An 18142-nucleotide genomic window follows, 5' to 3' on the forward strand; every position below is an offset into this window, starting at 1 on the left:
AACGATGTTAAGTAACAATAAAATGGATTTATTTTCCTCTACATATTTCTCAGCCCCAAACCCTTAATTGTCCTTTCACAGATGTTGCTATTTACATATGACTTTATGCGTAGATTCGATTTACACATGTACAACAGATATATAACTTTACTTTAGGTCAAGCGTTTTAGGTTTCGTGCTCACGTCGTGCAGGCTAACTACGTTATAGGCAGAGACGCAGGGCTCGAGCTTGTTCTTAAAAATATCGTTTTCGGATTTCGAGGAGCATATAGAACCTCCGATTTCTGGGTGGCCGGAGTCAGGTAACGAGGCCCTCAGTTCGTGGTTACTCACTGAAGTGTTTAACTGGAATTGTTTCGCGTAGAGAGTGTCCATCTTGTTGTGTTTCGCTAAAAGGGAAGGGAAATGAATATCACAAAAATTAAATACGGACATCTTCCGTACCATCGTTGATACACAGCTTGGGTCCCCCGGTCCTGTGGCACGCCAGTCTCGCCTCATCACTGCCGCCCATCGAGGACTCTTCGATGTGGGAGAAGCTCTCCTGCGGCGAAATGGTGGACAGCACCGATGTGCTGGAGTATAGGTAGCCGGAGAAGTACAGATCCGGGTTGGCCTCATGCGCCTTGCAGGGCACAATCCAGGAGAAACTGAACGCCGCGGGATTCACCTCCTGGGTCAGCCAGGGATCGGCTATCAACTGGGGCATGGTACAGCGGTATTTGGGATCCTTGTTCAACATGGAACTCAGCAGACGGCTCAAAGGCTCGGACACCGCCTTCGGTATCTGGATCTCGGCCTTCAACGTTTCCTCCACATCGATGAACGGGTTCTCGAAGAACATCAGAACGTACAGGGTGACGCCCAGGGCCCAGATCTCCAGCTCGGGACCCACGTATCTGTTCCCGGCCAGAACTTCCGGGCTGCAGTACTCAGTGGTGCCGTAGAACGTCGAGAAGAACTTGCCCTCTTCCATGTAGGTTGCCGAGCCAAAGTCGATCAGCTTTATGTTAAAATTCTGATCGATTATGATGTTCTCGTCCTTTATATCGCGATGCAGTATCTTCTGCTCGTGCAAGTAGTTGACGGCATCCGCGACCTGCCGGAAAATATAGCTGCCCAGTTTTTCATCCATCAGCGGGCGCCGTTCAATGAATGTCCACAGGTCCATTCCGGCGCCGTGTTTCTCCATCACCAGCTGATAGAACAGGTCGTTTTCGAACACATCCAGCACAGACACAATATTCTTGTGGTTCAGGGTCTGCAGTAGATGGATCTCGATAGGAACTTCCTTGCCCTCGCGGTTCTTGACCATGAACTGCGAGCAGAGCTTCTCCTTCAGAATGAACTTGGTGATGACCAGCAGGCGATCGGAGTTCCTAAAGGCCATGTTCACATACCCGTAGGCCCCCCTTCCGATCTGCCGGATCGAAGTGTAGTGCTTGCTGTAGTCGCCCAGGTAGAGCTCGTCCTCGTACTTGGACACCAGGGACAGCGAGTTGGGTCGACTGGAGTTCTGGGCCGCCGTGGTCTTGATGACCTGACCCAGCGACTGCTCGACGGTGCTGGCCATGCTGTTGAATGTGGACGTTAGATTCGCATAGTTGTACTTTTCGCTGTCCAGTCGGGTGCTGGGATTTCGGCACACCCAGATGCAGTACACCCGATTGGAGCAGGGCAGGATCTGCAGGAGTACGGAGTAGACCACCTCTATGACGGAGCCATCGGCGTGGACGGCCTCGCCCACAAAGCTGCCGTTGATAGAACTCAGCAGCTTGGTGGCGGGATTACTGCCGGAGGCGTCACATGTCTCCGTGGACACGGACTTTGCCTTGTCGAGGGCCATCTCGTTAATGTGCGAGTGGGATCCCCCCTCGAACTCATCGGCGGGAAAACTGTTCGAGGCATTGACCGGGGTCAGGATGTCATCTATTGTACAATCATCCGGCTGTCGGAGGTCGCAGAACAACGCACCGCTGTTCTCCAGATTGCAGCTCAGGTGGGCATCACTCACCGAGGAGGGTTCGTTGTTGGGTGGCACCTTCTTCTTGCACGACTGCAGCGAGGAGTCGTTGTCCAGGACGAAGGGATCAGTGTCCGGCTCCCAGTCGTTGCTGGTTATCGAGGTGTTCGACACATTGGGGCTCTTGTCCTCGCGGGAGTCCTTCCCGAAATTGGGTAGTATGGCGGATATATGCATGTTCAAGATCTTGTCCTGGCCATAGCCGAACATTAGCAGCGAAAACGGCTGGTTGCACATCAATATGTTGCCTATGTCGTCCACCACAATAAGTCCACTGAGATTCTGAAAGACCCAGACGGTGATGTTGAACATGGAGTATCCTCCTGTTCCTGTTCCAGCATTCTCATCCAGGGCTATCAGCAGACACAGAGGGAACTTTACATTATCCGTAGTTCGGCCCGTGGCTCTTTGCTTGCGCAGGCTCTTGGGTATCTCTCTGCTGTCCGGGTCGGGGAGCTTTATAAACGGGATCAGAGCGGTGATGTTGACGCCCACCACGCTTTCGGTGGATTCGTAGAAGAATATGGTAGCCGTGGTGGCGTCAACGGATGTTACTACCCCGAATCTATCCGTGCTTATGTGGCAGATGTGCCTCTCCACGGGCTCGGCAACGGCTATGTGCCTGGCGTCATTGCTAATCTGGCGGATCCAGAGCGAGACCAGGATCTTGTTGCTCGACTTAGTCTTCATTTCGATGACCTTTCCGCTCAGCAGCACCACTCGACCCTCGTCGCCCTCGATCTGCATCTCCGCCAGCGATGAGATGTGACTCTCCGTCTTGCCATTGAGCAGATCGAAGAAGCCCTTGTTCCGCAGCTCCTGGGATGTGTAGCCCAGCAGTTGGCAGGCCTTGTTGTTCACTATGAAGATCTGTCCCGTGTTCGCGTCTATGGTGAATATCGCCTTGTTCGGATTGATCACCTTCGAGGAGTGAAGATTTGGAGGCGGCATACTGAAGGAATTGGCATCCATTAGATTCAGCATGGTCGACGAGTTCTGGCGACTTTGACTCTGAGTACCCACAATGGGGTCATCTAAGAATAACACGGGATTGTAAATAATTAAGTACTAGTTTTGTTTTTATTTGACCAACTTTACCGTTAGCACATCGATTTTTGGGGCCCTGGGCTTTTGAACTACTCAGCTTACCAACGGCTTGGTCCACTACATCGCCCTGGTCCTCCATTTAAAAGTCCAATGTTTTCCAGGTGCCAGCAAATCCAACTTGAGGCCTTACACTGCATCCGAAAGAGCTCACCATAAACATTGGAGCTCCGTTTCTCAAAAATCAATTGGTTGGCGCATGCGAGAAAGGGACTCCCCCAGTGGGTCGAAGGGAATGCAGCCCCACTCAATTAGCTGGGATTTACGCATGTAACAGGTGTTTTTCATAAAATATAACCCTTAGGACCTAAAAAAGAAACATTTCCTGGTGCTTTTAAACTAAACCAACTAAAGTAAAAAAGGTATTTTCCAAAAGTTTTAAAATGTACCGCTAACTATAACTATGCAGCCCTGTTCAGACATCGATAAGATGGCTTTGAGTATCGATAACGGCTCAGAATACATATATATAAACCCGAGCTGCGCTACGTGTGGAAAAGTATCTGAGAGCAATACAAAACGTATTGTTCTTCCACAGAGGAGGTTTTTTTTTCGTTTCCTGGATCTAGTGCAGGGCTCACTCGAATAAAAAGGAACTCGAAGAAAATGCCACGAATATCCAGAATCTCGATTCCCGCGGGAATCCTCCTGCTTATCAGCCTGATGATAAGTGTAGACGGCCTTGTGAAAGAGGGGGATTACCAGAACTCCGTGTACCAACAGAATCTGGAGTCCAACTCGGCAACAGGCGCAACGGCTTCCTTTCCGTTCCTAATGCCCAAAGTTTCGCCGCAAACCGTAAGTTCCGCGCCCTTAATCCAATAGATATCCATTATTATCTGATCCATATGTGTGATATACATTTCCGCAACTGTGCATATACATTTTTTAATCAACAAAGTCGCTTAAATATGCGTAGTATGGTTTAATCTATTGAGGACGTGCATATTTACACCTATTCTGTTCGGGAAAAACCTTTCGTACACTGTGCAGTTTTTTCCATATGGTAGTTAGGCGTTTCGAATACACACGATGCGACACCCACATGTAATGCCTTGAAACCGAAACCTGTAGATTGCACTTCTCGAACCTGCGCCGTAGATACGAAATTATTTGTACGAACGGGGGGTGGCAAAAAAGGGCATATAGCCTTGGTTTCTCAAAGCACATATTTGAATAATACTTGTTGACTAATCCAATATGCTCGTTCTCTTTAACAAAACTAACAAAACGAATGTAGCCCGATCTGTACTTGTGCACGCCCATCAAAGTCGATCCCACCACCACCTACTACATAGGTGAGTCCTTGCGAACAGGATTCCTTCTGCGGTTCTCTAAGAACTAATCTGCTCTTTTTCAAAAAGTTGGCTTCAATCCCAATGCCACCATGAACACGGCCCACCACATGCTGCTCTACGGATGCGGAGAGCCCGGAACCACGAAGACCACTTGGTGAGTTGCACAGCGAATCCGAAGAACCTACTGATAACTGAGTATTTTTACAAACAGGAACTGCGGCGAGATGAACCGAGCTTCCCAGGAGGAGTCGGCCAGTCCCTGCGGACCCCATTCCCATTCCCAGGTACGAATAAAACCAATTAAGCCGGGAGTTAGAGACTAGACGTTTATGGGGCACACAAATTTTGGGGACTCGGAACGCTGGTTTGGCAGCCGAGGCAGACGGGGCGTCCTTGCTGGATCCCAAACTGGGAGGCTGTGATCCTTCGGTGGCAGATGTGGCACCTGAAGCACTTCGCATGCCACTTGGTGCTCAGCGCGACGACGGCTCGTTCGTCGATGGGCTTGGCACAGCCGGCGCAGCGGGACGAAAACAGTTCCCGGAAATGTGACTTGCAGAAGAGGTATCCGTTAATTTCGAAAAAGGTCGCCGAGACCAGCGGTCTGCTGCAGCTCACGCACCGGAAACACTTTTCGTGCCACTTGCGCCCCCCGGTGGCCACGCCGCGCTCCAGGATCGGAGTCCGGCAGGCGGAGCACCGGGCGACATGCTTGCCCAGGTAGCACTCACTGCAGACCACCTCGTCCGCCACCGCGAAGAACAGCTTGGGATCCACCACCAGGCCGCAGTCCGTGCAGGTGAAGTGGTGCGGATGGTAGGACTTGCCCAAGCTGTGGATGGCCCTGGGCCAGATCTCCTCGTTGCATCTGCAGCAAATAGGAGAGGGCATACTTGAACACAGGCTCTCTGGACAGGAAAATGTAAAATTTTAGAGAAGTCTAGGAATTTGTTTCCTATATCAAAAGTGGCCTTAATCTGACATATGTGGCGGGCCTATCTACATTTATCCTGGTTTTATCTTGAAGATCTTTCAATTTAGAACTAAGTTAGGCTCAGATAATGGTTTTATAAATAGTAATGTATGGGATTAAGGGTGCGCATTTGAAAGTATCTCAGAACAAATTAAATCTTTTTAAAGGGATAAATACAATTTTTGAATATATTAATTTACGTTTTATCTGTTTAATAAACTTAGTAAATAAACTTATATTTTTCCTTACACAGATCATATATGCTTGGGCTAGAGACGCCCAGAAGCTGAATTTGCCGGAAGGAGTGGGTTTCAAGGTGGGCAGAAACTCGCCCACCAAATACTTGGTGTTGCAGGTGCATTATGCCCACATTGATAAATTCAAAGGTGTGTTCTGAAAGACAAATCTTCGAAACGATTTATAAACGTTAAGTAAATTTCAGATGGCTCCACTGACGATTCAGGAGTGTTCTTGGACTACACAGAAGAGCCGTAAGTTCGCAAATCTTTCCGTATTCCGTAACACAGCACCTTAACCAACTCCGCATCCACAGCCGTAAGAAGTTGGCTGGCACACTGCTGCTGGGCACAGACGGTCAGATTCCGGCCATGAAAACGGAGCACCTGGAAACCGCTTGCGAGGTGAACGAGAAAAAGGTGCTGCATCCCTTCGCCTACCGCGTGCACACCCACGGCCTGGGAAAGGTGGTGTCTGGCTACAGGGTCAGGACCAATAGCGAGGGAAAACAGGAGTGGCTGGAGCTGGGCAAGAGGGATCCCCTCACGCCGCAGATGTTCTACAACATCAGCAACAGGGACCCCATCTACGAGGGCGATAAGATTGCCGTGCGGTGTACTCTGCAGAGTACTCGTCATCGAATAACCAAAGTCGGGTAAGTAGCAGCTTGTGCTTTGAGAGAGTATCTGGATAATCGCATTCCCCCGTGACAGTCCCACGAACGAAGATGAGATGTGCAACTTCTACCTCATGTACTACGTGGACCAGGGCGAAACGCTAAACATGAAGTTCTGCTTCAGCCAGGGCGCTCCCTACTACTACTGGTCCAACCCCGACACTGGCCTACACAACATCCCACATATCGAGGCGAGCACCTTGTAATCTGGCCGGCGGGAGCCGTGAAATCAGCTGCGGAAAGCGAAACGAATGTATACTACCTTGTTGTCTGGATTATTTTATCGTTTACCACCATTGTCGATGATGGCTTAGCCCCATTCTGTATCCTATTCTGTTGGCCACCAATAGTTTGTGTAAAATATTTGTGCGTGTAAATAAACATATGTAGATAATTCGCGAGAACCGAGTGGGAATCCTATTAGTTGAATTCGGAAACAATTAGCTGACCGCCGACAAGGTTGATCTCCTCGCTTCCAGGTATCTTATAGATACCCAGTCGATAATTCCGCTACGCAGTTGAATGAAACTCGCCCATGGTAAATGTTTTCAATGCAAAGCATTTTATTCTCGTTTTTTTTTTGTTTTGTATATATAGAATTTATGGAATATATAGTATTATCTGTATACATATATATATATATAATTTGGTGTAAAATTATGAACGTACAATTAGATTAGTTATAAATTACACAAAACTTAAATATCTCTCACATTTTATAATAACTTGCAAACTCGTACTTGTTAGTGTTAAATTCTAAATGACTACCGGTTGGCTGAGGAGGCAGGTCCTCAAATGTGTAGGCCAGCAGAGCTCCGTTGTTGTCCTGTGCGGCGTAGTTGAGATCATTGTGTGTTTCAATTACACTTCCGGTGTAGTCTTGTTGGGCGTATGTACAAGTGCTCCCGATGGCGTCCGCCTCCACGAAGCTGCTTGCGTTGAAGCCGATCTGCGGCGAGTTGGAGGTGGTCAGTATGCTGCAGTCGCTGTCCTCGGCGGCCGACGGGATCGGGTTGAAGTCGTCGTTCTGGAATGTGTGCCCACCATCCGGTCCGCCGTAGGGCAGCGTGCAGGTCATGGTCATGGTCACCGTCTGCGGACGCACCACCTCGAACTCCACCTGGTGCGACGAGTTGTCCCCGCCACAGTCGTCCGCAAAGCAGTCGTGGCTGTCAGGCACATATGGAGGTATTTGATGGCTGGCCGAGTGCAAGTTGGCATCGTTCACAATGTTGTCCTCGGAGTCGAACACGGGCTCGCCGAGGGCGCCATCCAGCAGGCTGGACTCCACCTTGAGGGTGTGGCCATCGCTCGAGGGATACTGCAGGTACTGCATCACCTCCTCTCGGTCGTCGATGGGGCTGATGTCGGAGATCTCGATGTTGTCTATCAAGCCTGCGGTGGGATCCGACTGGTTGTGCTGGCTCTGCGACGAGGTGTTGACCTCCAGCTGCGAGTCCTCGTTGCTGGGGAAGAACAGGGGGAGGTATCGGTGGACCACGTCCGAGAGATTCTCCCGCGCCTCCAGCGGACCCGAGCTCAGGTCTGAGTGTAGCTTTTCGTCGCAATCAGCATTGCTGTGCGCGCTTAGAGGTAAATATTCAGATGATTGGTAGCTTAATAGATTATCGGCTGAGGGTAGTATAATATCCACGGTGTCGTGCTGCTCTGCAGACTCCCCCTTGACCTCGTACTTGGCCCTGGGGGTATCACCCGAGTCGGTCCTTAATCGTTTCGAAACGGAACCTGTTTGACATGTAGAGGTAGATCTTTTGCTTTTCCGACCGGCAGTGGTGGTGGTTCCATTAATTGCAAGAGTGGACAGTGTGTTGTTGGGCGTGTCATTTTTAGCTTCGCAGCTGTCTGCGTCCTGATTCTGCTTCAGCGATCCCGGGGAGCGCGTCTGCTTCTTCTGGGGCCTGTACTTGTAGTTGGGATACTCGATCATGTGCAGCTTCCGCAGCTTCTCGGCCTCGATGATGTACGGCTGCTTGTCGTCCTTGCTGAGGAGCTGCCACCGGCGGCCCAGCTCCTTGGAGATCTCGGCGTTGTGCAGGTCCGGCGTCCGCTCGCAGATCTTCCGCCGCTCCATCTGGCTCCACACCATGAAGGCGTTCATGGGTCGCTTAATATGGCCGGGTGAGTGTTTCTTGGTCTGCAAGGAAGAGGAGAGAGGTGGCTTAAGTACTTGTGCTCCTACCAGCACCCAAGCTGTAACCTGGTGCAAAACTTGTTATAAAGTAAAACTAATTGGAAAAGAGTGCTCCATCTAACAAACAAAATATTAAAAACTACAATGTATTCCATTTCAATGTAGTATTTAAAACCCATTAGCAGTGACAACAAATATATTTAAAATTAATCACCCATTCGCATACATTTATAAAGCAGTAAGTCAAACACTCGGTTAATCGTATTTGCGATGCAAATATAAAGACCAACCGCTAAGCAAAAAGATTTTGCTTCGATTATTACCCTAGGTAGGGGGAAAAAGGTACTTTTAATTTTTCCAATTGAGCAATATGTAACCCGTACATATGTTCAAAATTACTTCCGGCAGCCCCCGGGCCAATAAATGTTTGCACTCCCTTGTTTTCGCGAATTATGGAACAACGAGCGAAATTTCCTTCGCTTTTTAAAAACCGCAAGTATGTAGGCAGATACGCTCCGGTAATTCGTTCATGCGAAAAACACATTTACCTATTATACTTTTGCGTATATAAATGCCCATTGCATATTAACGTATCACAGATAAAGAGTTAGGAAATAAAATTCACACCAGAGGTGTACGATACGTATATAGTACGTCCATCTGAGCGTTTGTGTGTTCGCGCCGACATATGTGCATTTCGTATACCGCCTTGTCTATGTCGGTATGTACTGCACTTGTATCTGTACGAAAATACGTATTCGCAGCGTTTGAAGTTCAATGTCCCTCGCCAAGGTTAATAAAACGCTCCTAAAACGAAATATGGTTTGTGCTTGTGTGTATTTAAATGTGTTTCTGTTTCGCTTGTTAAGACACACGGACAAGTGGCTGCAGTACCGATGGCGAGCCTGCATTAATTCGCATCTGCTTCCTGGTGTCCCGGTCAAGACCCAGGCAATCCCTTCGACCGGGAATCCGGAATCCCCGTATCTGGTCTAAGCAGAAATCTCGGCAGCCCATCATCGCAGCACTTGGAGTAGGCATAGTCACCGAGGTATAGGTCATAGCGGCGGTGACGCGTCGCCTCGTTTGGCCAATGTGAATAACCGTTTTATTCTCGCCGCGAGAGACGGCAGAAACTACCTATTAATAGCGTTAACTTCGACCTTGCAGCAGTTCGTGTACCTCGCGAGTTCATCCACATCTACAGGCACAGCCGCAGCCACAGCCACATCCGAAGTAGAGGCGATACCCTTGGCAGTACCGAGCTGAGCTGAACCGAGGCGAAATGCGAAAAGCTGAGCGGGCTGAGTGGAGCAGACTTTCAGCTGAAACGGCGAGCGATGGTGTATGGTGTTGGGGCCGACGGGATGCGATGCTCCATCGGCCATTGCCTTTGCCATTGCCATTGCCGTGGCCGTTGCCGTTGCCTTTGCCCTCGCAACTCTGCTCCGAAACTCACTCTCAATGTCGCCGACATCGTCGTCGCCGTCGTCGTCGTCGTCGTCGTCAGTCAGACAGTTCAGTTCAAGTCTAATAAGCAGCCCGACTCTTGTAGACACAACACACCCATACCATGGCACGGCAGGGCCCAAACAGACACACAGATACCGGGCCAGAAGTTGCAGACACCCGCATCCGTGGGATACAGATACAAATACATGCAGCGCACTCGTACTTTGGGGAACAAGTAAAAGTGATGAAATGGTCTGGGGCCGGGGCTGGGGCTTTCGATTTTAACCGTTCTTGCCGTTCCTGCCGCACGCTTAGATCCTAAGGTCATCAGCTCGAATACTATATTAAATACATTTTTTGCAGTAAAGATAAACATGTAGCCGCAGAAGTCAACGACTTGGTACACATGTATTCCGTTCTCGGCTCTATATGTGCGGGTAATACGCAATTGAGTTTTCTGTTCGTGACGCCAAAGGCGAAAGGCAATGGCAAAGGCGAAGCCATTGCCTCCTCCATCCGTCCGTCCGTCCGCACTAATAACCGTAAAAAACAAACTGCTAAGCAAGGTCAATGCACCAAATGTGCGATGTGTGCTATGTGCCCGCGTTTATATACTACACCCAACTTATTAGATAGGAGTCGATGAGTGCACTCCTGGCCAAATCCATACCCGAATGTCTGGTAAACAAGATGACGAATACTTGGCTAGATCGTAATAAGGAACTTGTGTTCTGACAACAACATATCACAGCCTATAGAGAGATAAACAAATGAGTATCGGTCGGACACAGTTAAGCAGCGCAAATTATAGAGCTTCTATCCGCCCGAACAGCATATCCATCCGCACACTGGACGGGCACCAGATACATATCTACAATACACTTATATGCAAGCTCGACAAATAATGTGAGTCATCAGGGAAGCGAAACGCGAGTACAACCGCCCCGTAAATGCACGGGGACAAAAACTGCACTTCCACGCGCTCCACGAATGTATCTATGGTCGGCAGCTCGGAATCATCGGTGCCAGTGCTCCCGGGACCCGGGACCCTGGTTACAAGCCCAAAATAGCCATCCATCAATATTTCTGGTACTGGGTATTTCATCATAATAAGTCAGAAGTGAAGTTGAGCTTTTATGATCAAGCGCAAACGAACACAAACGCGCCTTCGATTGCTAATCTACATGAATTGTTTTGCCCTGCTCTTGTATTTGTAAACAAAGAAAATAATCGCAAAAAACTTGAATCTAATCTGGGGGAAATCTTATCAGTCAAACTTTTTGTTGACCTGTCCGGTCTGGAAAAAGTATTTGTGTGTGCACTCTATATGTAGGTCTCTCTGCCGAATTTCAAGTACGTTTCGCCTTGACGAGACGACAGCTGGGGGCGGGGTGTTTATCTAAGTAGTGCCCATTAGGGCTGATAAGAAGTGCATCGCTGGCGTGAATTTCGCTTCGGCTGAGTGGGCACACAGACGTCCCATCGGATCTTGCTATCGCGACGAGATCAGGCCACCGGACAGGGGATTCGGATTCGGGAGCCAAATGACGTGTCCACCAAAGTGCATCCCTGTCTGCACAGGGAGAAAACTAGGCTGGTTCTTGGTTTTTTAATGTGTCCTTGTTGAATTCTTTTCTACTAAATCTTTTTATAGCCCTCCACAAGGAACTTAGAACATACATTTCGAGTGTAGTTCGATGACAAGGGAACCCTACCTGAAAACCCCCGTCTACCACAAGCACTAAATCGTTACGACCCCACAACTGGATCCGATTTTCCCTCAGTGCCGAGAAGGCAGTGTTACTCACTCGAGTTGCATCCGAATACGGGGTGCTGGAGTTGACAGGAACCCGTGCAGATCCGAACACCGGACTGGAATTGGAATCGATGCCGTTCATGTTCAGTGTCATTTCATGGCCGCTGTGGCTCGGAGATCTTTCGCCGTCCATGTCCATATTGGCTTGGTGTTGGTGCTGGTGTGGGGATTGGGCTTTGGGCCGGGGTGTGAGTGTGACTGCGACTGCGACTGTGGGGGTTACGAGGTGGGAGTTGAGGGTGTGGGGCTTCGGGGCCTTCGGGTTTCTCGGTGCAGCTGCAGCAACAGGCGCGGAAGGCGAAGCCACAGCCGCTGGATGAGTAATAGCTGGCTGGCTTTGTGTGTTCTGCGTTTCGGGGGTTGACGCAGGCGGAGTGCGGGGTGTCTCCGGCTTTGGGGCTGGATTCCTTGGCTGGGTACTCGCTGCTGGACTCGCTGGGGTGGTTGCAGGAACCGTTGGCACTGTTCCGGGGCAAAAACGCGTTGGTGGTTCGGTGGTGGCCTGGTTGGGCTTAGCTATCATCTTTCAGTGCGTTTGCATTTGCATCTCAACCTCGATCTGGATATCGGTGTCTGTGTGCCAGGGCAGTTCTTCCGATTCCGATCCCCGCTTGAACATAGTCGTGGGAGCAGTGGCAGTGGGGTTACCGATAAGGCGGAGGGTTCGGTTTCTCCAGGCTTTATCACCAATTATATATGTTTATGTGCCATGTACCATATGTACTAGACATGCACTATAGTCGCCGTCAGATCGGGCTGTTTCATTTGGCGCACACCGATGCACAGTCGCGCTGCACGTGTGTGAGTGTGCACTAGGTATTGCTCCTCAAGGTGAAACTGGTTCCTCGTTATTTATTTATTTTTTTCGCTTTTGGTTTTTGTTTTGTGTTTGCAATATTCCAAGACTCACGTTCGCTGCGTCCGTGTAATGAGCTCGGCTGCTGGTGTGCGTGTCGCTCACGCTCACACTCGCACTGGTTAAATTTTATTAATTTATAAATGCACTGAAACTGAATTAAATAGATTGGCTCGCAGTTATGTGCAGAGAGTTTACACACGTATGTAACGATATCCGTAGGTGCGGTGTACTTATGTGGCGGCTATGTATCTATGCTCGTGTGGTGGTCACTAATCACTAATACTGCTGCACTCGCGCTTCTGGCTGTGTTTGCTTGTTTTACGTGTTGGTTTTGAAACAGCAAATATTTTGATAATGTTTGAAATCCAGCTGGTTCCGAATGTCTCTGGCCAATGGCAATGCTAATGTTATCACTTGACAATAAGATCGCTTTGGGTATCTGTTATTGAGTCGAATTCACAACCCGATTTATGCACACAGGCTATCTCTTGCGTTCCTAGTTGATCTAGTTAGTTAGTGGGTTCTAGGGGTCTGGATTGCAGATTGCAGATTGCCGATTGCCAATTGTATTTTGTATCTTGTATCGCGTATCTTCACGGAGCCGCGCGAGACCAGGGCATTTCTTCTTGTCCTGGTCAATCTAAACTAAACATCGCAGCGAATCGAACTGAAACTCAGCCGAACTGAAGAAGCAACGAAACTCTCGGCGCAACGCAAAGCAGCGCAGCGCAACGAAAAACGAAGCGATGAGATACGAGTTGGTTTTGGATTGGATTGAAGTGAAATGAAATGGACTGGGACTGCGACTGCGACTGGAGTAAAGTGAAGAAACGAAACGAACGACGCGAGCGAATAAACTACGCAAAAGATTTTACGTTTTTATTTTGTTGTACATTCGAGTACATATATTTGTGATTTTGTTGTACTTGTTTCTTATGCAGCCCCCATGTACTGCGGTGTATGTAATTATGCATATATCTCTGTATATACGCTGGCGTGTGTATGCTGCTGGGGTATCTGTTGCGGTGTGTGTGTGTGTTTGGTTCCCGACCAACGTCGATCGCTCACAGCTGTTCAAGTGAACTGACTGCAAAGTTTACGATTCGAGTCCCCAGCACGTAGATACAGATACATGCACCCATACCAGCGTCAGATACATTCGCCCTCGGTGTGTGTGCGCGAGAGCGAGAGAGCGCAGGTTCGTGCGAGAGCCAGTGCGAGTGTGTGAGTGCGACAGCTCAGGAGCGGACTTGCAGTGAGCTCTGGGTGAAAGGTGTTAGTTTAACACCTGTATCCTAGCATTTCATTAAATACTTATTTCATTCCTACCACAAAAAGTTGTTCCCAGACTTAGCTTCTTCCTGTCCGAATATTCTCAGCGCCCCTCTCACTGGCGCCACCCGCACTCCGCCCCTGGGTTTGTTGATATCAACTGTTGCAGTGCGCTGCCAGCTGGTGTGTGAGTAACTGAGCACGACATACATACAGCATTGGCTGCGACGCTTATGAATCAGCTGTTCCCTGTGTATTAATCATATGGCTGTTTGATTAATCTGTACGTGTGTGCATGTACTGGCGAGAATATATACAATCCGTTTGTATGTGCGCATGAATATATCAATCTGGCTTCTGTTTATTTCAGACAATTCTGAACGCTTTCGAGTACGGAAAATCAGAAAAATACATGGATATTATACGTACTCCCACACAGAGAGCCACTATGCTGCCATGTACCACAAGATCTGATATAATGTGCATAAAAATGGCATGCAGTTAACGTCGAATGCTTAAAAAATACGCAGGAATATACAGATAACTATACATTTTCACAGATGCAGGTTCGATGTATATACGTACTATTTATCCACGGAATGACGCAGCGGAACATGCACTTGCATTTTCATACAGTGTCAGGTATAAATATCGGTTAAAGAACAATGTACATACGCGCACACGTATGTACATACGAGTATGCATGATTTAATTGTGCTCTGACACACGGAAGTAATCGCGCTGATCGTCGCGACCGCAATATTTCATCTTAAGTTTTGAGCAGCGATTTTACAAAATAATATGTTCATTCGACTTTTCGGGAGAACTGATGTTTACATTGACATTTACTTATGCGGTAATAGCCTAATAACTCGTTCTTTACATCGATAATTTGGTACAAATATTCATGATGAATCATCAATAATCTTCCCTTCGAAACATAGATGATTTTAGCATGGCACGGAGGTTCTAGACGTCTACACGTAGGCTAATCATCTTTAAAGAGTTTATGACTCAACAAGTTTTCCATCGATTTTGTAACACGTTGAAAAAAAGGTTATTTTTTAACTTTTTAAAAAACCAACACTGCTTTTATTATTACAAATATTATTTAAAAAATGTAGATACGTATGATTATTATTTTAAATTAGGTATTTAAAAAAAATAAATAAACAAGTTTTCAGAACAATTTTTAAGTTATTAACCGTCCTCCGCAACGAAAAAATTTTTTATTAAGTGAAATATAGTCGAAGTCGGGAGTCAATGCCTTTTAACAGATTAAATACAAATTTATTTCTTTTCTTTAAAAAAAAAATAATATTTAAAATACTTTTTCCTTAAAAGAAAAAAAATTCATTTTTCAAAGGGAAATATTCCTACACATTGTGGCCTGTCCCAAAGCCCTAATTCGGACAATAACGTTAGAACATCGTTTCAGTATAGACTAGACAAAGCATTAACAGGTGAACCTTAATTCATATCCTATTTTCACGTTTTAGAGCATGGCCAATATATTTTCAGTTTGTAAACTAGTTTTAAACGAGACACTACTACATTCCTAGACAAAAAGCTTTTAAAATTGTATAACAAAAGTTAAATACTATTTTACTCTTTATAAAATAAATTTTCGTGAAAAGTTACATATTCGATTATAATTTTGACCAAAAAAACAAATTATAAACATGGAGGAAACTGGCAAGTTTTTAAGACAGGAAGGAACAACTATTTGCAGGCTCTGCCGGGGGACGACTGGATTAATATGTGCTATGATAATTACGTGAAAGAGTATAGGAGGCGGTTTCTTGATCAATACACGGAAGAGCAAATACTGGAGAGTGCCTCTGAGCATTGGGAGAAGATGTCCTTGACCCCTCAGTCTCAATTCTGCCCCGTAAGTTAATGATCCACCTGTATAGACAACCGAACAATTTACAACCCAAAAAATGCTGAAGAATTCTCGATTGGTTTTAAATGCTTCTTCCCACAGAACTCTAACAACAGGAGCATTAAATTTGAACAAAGTTCCCCAACCGATAAATGTTGCCCGAAAAGAAGGAGCCCAAGTGCAGCAAGCCTAGGAAGAGTTGCCCCAAGCCGAAGTCCAAGCTCACTTGTCCTATGAAGAAATCGCGGAGCGCTAAACCAAAGGCGTCGACCTCTAAACTGAAGAAAATTTGCGGCAAGTCAAAGCCATCTTGTCCTCCACGATCCTGTCCTAGACCATGCCCCAAACCATCGTGTCGGAAGTAATAGAAGATTCCCAAGTCCTGGCCACTTTTGACATTTTAGGATATATTGTATAAAAATATAAAAATGTGCTTTATTTAATCTAAAAGTACTTAAACCCTTATTTTGGCATTATATGGGGTCAATGGGGTATTTATTGGGGTAGTTAAATTATTTAAGGGGCTGTCCACTATAAATGTTACGTATTAAAGATTTACAATATCATACATTTTTTAAGTAATTTCGATAATATTTTCGATTCGAGATCGCCATTTTGAATCTGAAACATTTGTCGGGTGCGCGAGTGAGTGCTCACAACAACAGCACAGTCCAAGGTGATTCAACGTCTGTTATCGATAATTTTTCAGCTCTCGTGAAAAAGTATGGAACTATTCTGGTATAAAACGTGTAAAACTCTGAATATTATTGTGCCTGGACATTATATTTCGCTGTATACGCTAGAAACGAAAGCAGAACTAGCCTACAACTGAAAAACACTTAATTTGAAACATTCGGATGCGCGATATACGTAACATTTCACCATATATGTGCGTTATTTCACTCCATATTATATTAGTTAATCGCAGTAACCATGGATAAGTCTGCTTCAAATTAAGCTGGCCACGATGCCACCCAAAGCCAAGTTCAAGAAAATGGCCACTCACAAGGGATTCCCACAGCAAACGCAAACCTGTGTCTTTAAGTTTAGATGTCGAAATTTCACAGCCTTATGGGCGCGCTGTTCGACCCCTTCCTCTTTGTTCTCCGCCTGATTGCGAACATGAGTTCCCCCATCTACGAGCATTATCGGTGCGGGCCGTCGCCCCTTTCCGCTGGCTCCCGTTCCCTGTGGAAGCCAAACAAGGTGCATCAGGAGGCACCCGAGGTCAAACCGCTTGAGGTACCCGAGGATCTGCGAATCCCGCAACTGCAGCCAGAACCCCTGGACCCGCTGGCCACCATGATGTCCTTTAAGCTGATGGCCATGGACGTAGTCAGCCAGATGCAGACCGCGCTACACAACTGTGTCAACCAGAGTCCGCCGGTCGCCAAGATGGCGGGACTCGAGCTAGACGCCCTGCGGCGCTGCGTGCCGTCCTCCTGCTACTTCTTCATCGACCTGCATCCGCGTCACGGCTTCAAGGAAACCGCAGAGGAGTGCCCCACTAGTCAAGCGCCCAGTGACAGGAACAACAATGCAGGTAGCTCGGGAAGATCGGCCGACAAGAGCTGTTTCCAGCGGCAGCGGAGCCTCTCTGAATGCAGCGAGGATAGCTTCATTTGCTTTGAGGACGACGCAGAGGTGGAGGACGAGGATAATGAGGAAGACGACGAAGAGGACGAGGATGACGATGATGACGACAGCAGCGTGCAGTTCGCGGCATGCGGCGAAGATGACGATGCCGAGGAGCTCAAGCCCTGCGAGTGCAGCAATGACAGCTCGACTTCCGTCAAGAAAGTGGGTTCCCCATTTCCAACTTAAAATAACATTACTAATTAATCAACTAACTACACTTACAGGTTCGTTTCAACATGAAACCCGAAGTTCACGTGATGCTCGCCTGGGACTACGCCTATCGGGCTGCCAGAAAGAGCGAGTGGCAGGTGATGGCGCGGGATCGGGCTCGCTTTCAGCAAAGAATAAAGCGAATTTCACCGATTCTCAACGCCGTCCTGACCCCGGACCACCGGGAAAACGTCTACCAAGCTCGATTCTTGCACGAGGACTAGCCTGTCTTCATACCTGATGTAACTTTTGATGTACAGATTACAGTTTAGAACGATTATAACATTAAATTAAGCACAAGTTGTTTGCGTGTATAAAGTTACCGATTTAGCCACTGCATTCGTGATTTATTTTATGAAGCCAAAAACTGTTTAGCCCAGTAAAGTATATCAAAACCAAGTACATTTTTCTTCTCCCCTAGTTTTAGAGCCGTAAGAAGTTTGAATTTGTTGATAAACGGGAATAGCATAAATAATAATGTAAAACTAAAAATAAATTAAGCATTAGACGTATCTTATGGTGTATTCTATTTTCCACTTGATTGCAT

General features: G+C 47.3%; 6 protein-coding genes and 1 long non-coding RNA gene across 15 annotated transcripts in view; 3 read left to right on the forward strand and 4 right to left on the reverse strand.

Annotated features, from left to right (window-relative positions):
- Window positions 1-18142, reverse strand: part of LOC108026650 (inner nuclear membrane protein Man1) — an 80463-nt gene that overhangs the window by 51364 nt on the left and 10957 nt on the right. The window lies entirely within an intron of this gene.
- Window positions 6-3277, reverse strand: LOC108026841 (PAS domain-containing serine/threonine-protein kinase). Of its 3 annotated transcripts, none has more exons than XM_017098018.3 (3): window positions 3173-3277; window positions 445-3057; window positions 6-389 (listed from the first exon to the last, which is right to left on the reverse strand). In XM_017098018.3, the coding sequence occupies exons 1-3, from the start codon at window positions 3207-3209 to the stop codon at window positions 148-150; spliced, it is 2892 nt and encodes a 963-aa protein (XP_016953507.1). In that variant the 5' UTR covers window positions 3210-3277; the 3' UTR covers window positions 6-147. The 3 variants fall into 3 exon arrangements, with proteins under 3 accessions (XP_016953507.1, XP_016953506.1, XP_016953508.1); XM_017098017.3 differs by having other exon boundaries at window positions 3122-3277; XM_017098019.3 differs by having other exon boundaries at window positions 3117-3210.
- Window positions 3599-6715, forward strand: LOC108026688 (peptidylglycine alpha-hydroxylating monooxygenase). Its single transcript, XM_017097776.3, has 8 exons — window positions 3599-3925; window positions 4368-4425; window positions 4492-4579; window positions 4637-4709; window positions 5652-5784; window positions 5841-5889; window positions 5952-6290; window positions 6349-6715. Exons 1-8 carry the CDS (start codon window positions 3734-3736, stop codon window positions 6515-6517), a joined length of 1101 nt encoding a protein of 366 aa, XP_016953265.1. The 5' UTR covers window positions 3599-3733; the 3' UTR covers window positions 6518-6715.
- On the reverse strand, window positions 4738-5450 carry LOC108026690 (transforming growth factor beta-1-induced transcript 1 protein). The gene has a single exon (XM_017097778.3). It carries the CDS (start codon window positions 5314-5316, stop codon window positions 4753-4755), a length of 564 nt encoding a protein of 187 aa, XP_016953267.1. The 5' UTR covers window positions 5317-5450; the 3' UTR covers window positions 4738-4752.
- LOC108026686 (putative transcription factor SOX-14) lies at window positions 6855-13671 on the reverse strand. Its single transcript, XM_017097775.3, has 2 exons — window positions 11724-13671; window positions 6855-8466 (listed from the first exon to the last, which is right to left on the reverse strand). Exons 1-2 carry the CDS (start codon window positions 12252-12254, stop codon window positions 7021-7023), a joined length of 1977 nt encoding a protein of 658 aa, XP_016953264.1. The 5' UTR covers window positions 12255-13671; the 3' UTR covers window positions 6855-7020.
- Window positions 13665-16176, forward strand: LOC127011018 (uncharacterized). 6 transcript variants are annotated; one of them, XR_007764023.1, is made up of 4 exons: window positions 13665-14718; window positions 14807-14918; window positions 15595-15753; window positions 15850-16176. It is a non-coding gene; the product is annotated as an uncharacterized LOC127011018 (long non-coding RNA). The 6 variants fall into 6 exon arrangements; XR_007764022.1 differs by having other exon boundaries at window positions 13665-14918; XR_007764020.1 differs by having other exon boundaries at window positions 14807-15753.
- On the forward strand, window positions 16427-18107 carry LOC108026689 (uncharacterized). Its single transcript, XM_017097777.2, has 2 exons — window positions 16427-17547; window positions 17610-18107. Exons 1-2 carry the CDS (start codon window positions 16798-16800, stop codon window positions 17817-17819), a joined length of 960 nt encoding a protein of 319 aa, XP_016953266.1. The 5' UTR covers window positions 16427-16797; the 3' UTR covers window positions 17820-18107.

Source organism: Drosophila biarmipes, chromosome 2R (genome assembly GCF_025231255.1).
Source record: "Drosophila biarmipes strain raj3 chromosome 2R, RU_DBia_V1.1, whole genome shotgun sequence".
In the NCBI taxonomy this organism is placed as follows: Eukaryota; Metazoa; Arthropoda; class Insecta; order Diptera; family Drosophilidae; genus Drosophila; species Drosophila biarmipes.

Excerpts from the sequence above, each read along its gene's own strand:
- LOC108026689 (XM_017097777.2), top strand. The coding sequence starts at position 16,798 with ATGTCGAAATTTCACAGCCTTATGGGCGCGCTGTTCGACCCCTTCCTC. Across the intron at positions 17,548-17,609 it reads GCTCGACTTCCGTCAAGAAA|GTTCGTTTCAACATGAAACC; the intron begins GTGGGTTCCCCA and ends CTACACTTACAG.
- LOC108026690 (XM_017097778.3), bottom strand. The coding sequence starts at position 5,316 with ATGCCCTCTCCTATTTGCTGCAGATGCAACGAGGAGATCTGGCCCAGG.
- LOC108026841 (XM_017098017.3), bottom strand. The coding sequence starts at position 3,209 with ATGGAGGACCAGGGCGATGTAGTGGACCAAGCCGTTGGTAAGCTGAGT. Across the intron at positions 3,058-3,121 it reads CAAAAATCGATGTGCTAACG|ATGACCCCATTGTGGGTACT; the intron begins GTAAAGTTGGTC and ends TGTTATTCTTAG. Across the intron at positions 390-444 it reads CAAGCTGTGTATCAACGATG|CGAAACACAACAAGATGGAC; the intron begins GTACGGAAGATG and ends CTTCCCTTTTAG.
- LOC108026688 (XM_017097776.3), top strand. The coding sequence starts at position 3,734 with ATGCCACGAATATCCAGAATCTCGATTCCCGCGGGAATCCTCCTGCTT. Across the intron at positions 3,926-4,367 it reads CCAAAGTTTCGCCGCAAACC|CCCGATCTGTACTTGTGCAC; the intron begins GTAAGTTCCGCG and ends AAACGAATGTAG. Across the intron at positions 4,426-4,491 it reads CACCACCACCTACTACATAG|TTGGCTTCAATCCCAATGCC; the intron begins GTGAGTCCTTGC and ends TTTTTCAAAAAG.
- LOC108026686 (XM_017097775.3), bottom strand. The coding sequence starts at position 12,254 with ATGATAGCTAAGCCCAACCAGGCCACCACCGAACCACCAACGCGTTTT. Across the intron at positions 8,467-11,723 it reads CGTATTCGGATGCAACTCGA|ACCAAGAAACACTCACCCGG; the intron begins GTGAGTAACACT and ends TCTTCCTTGCAG.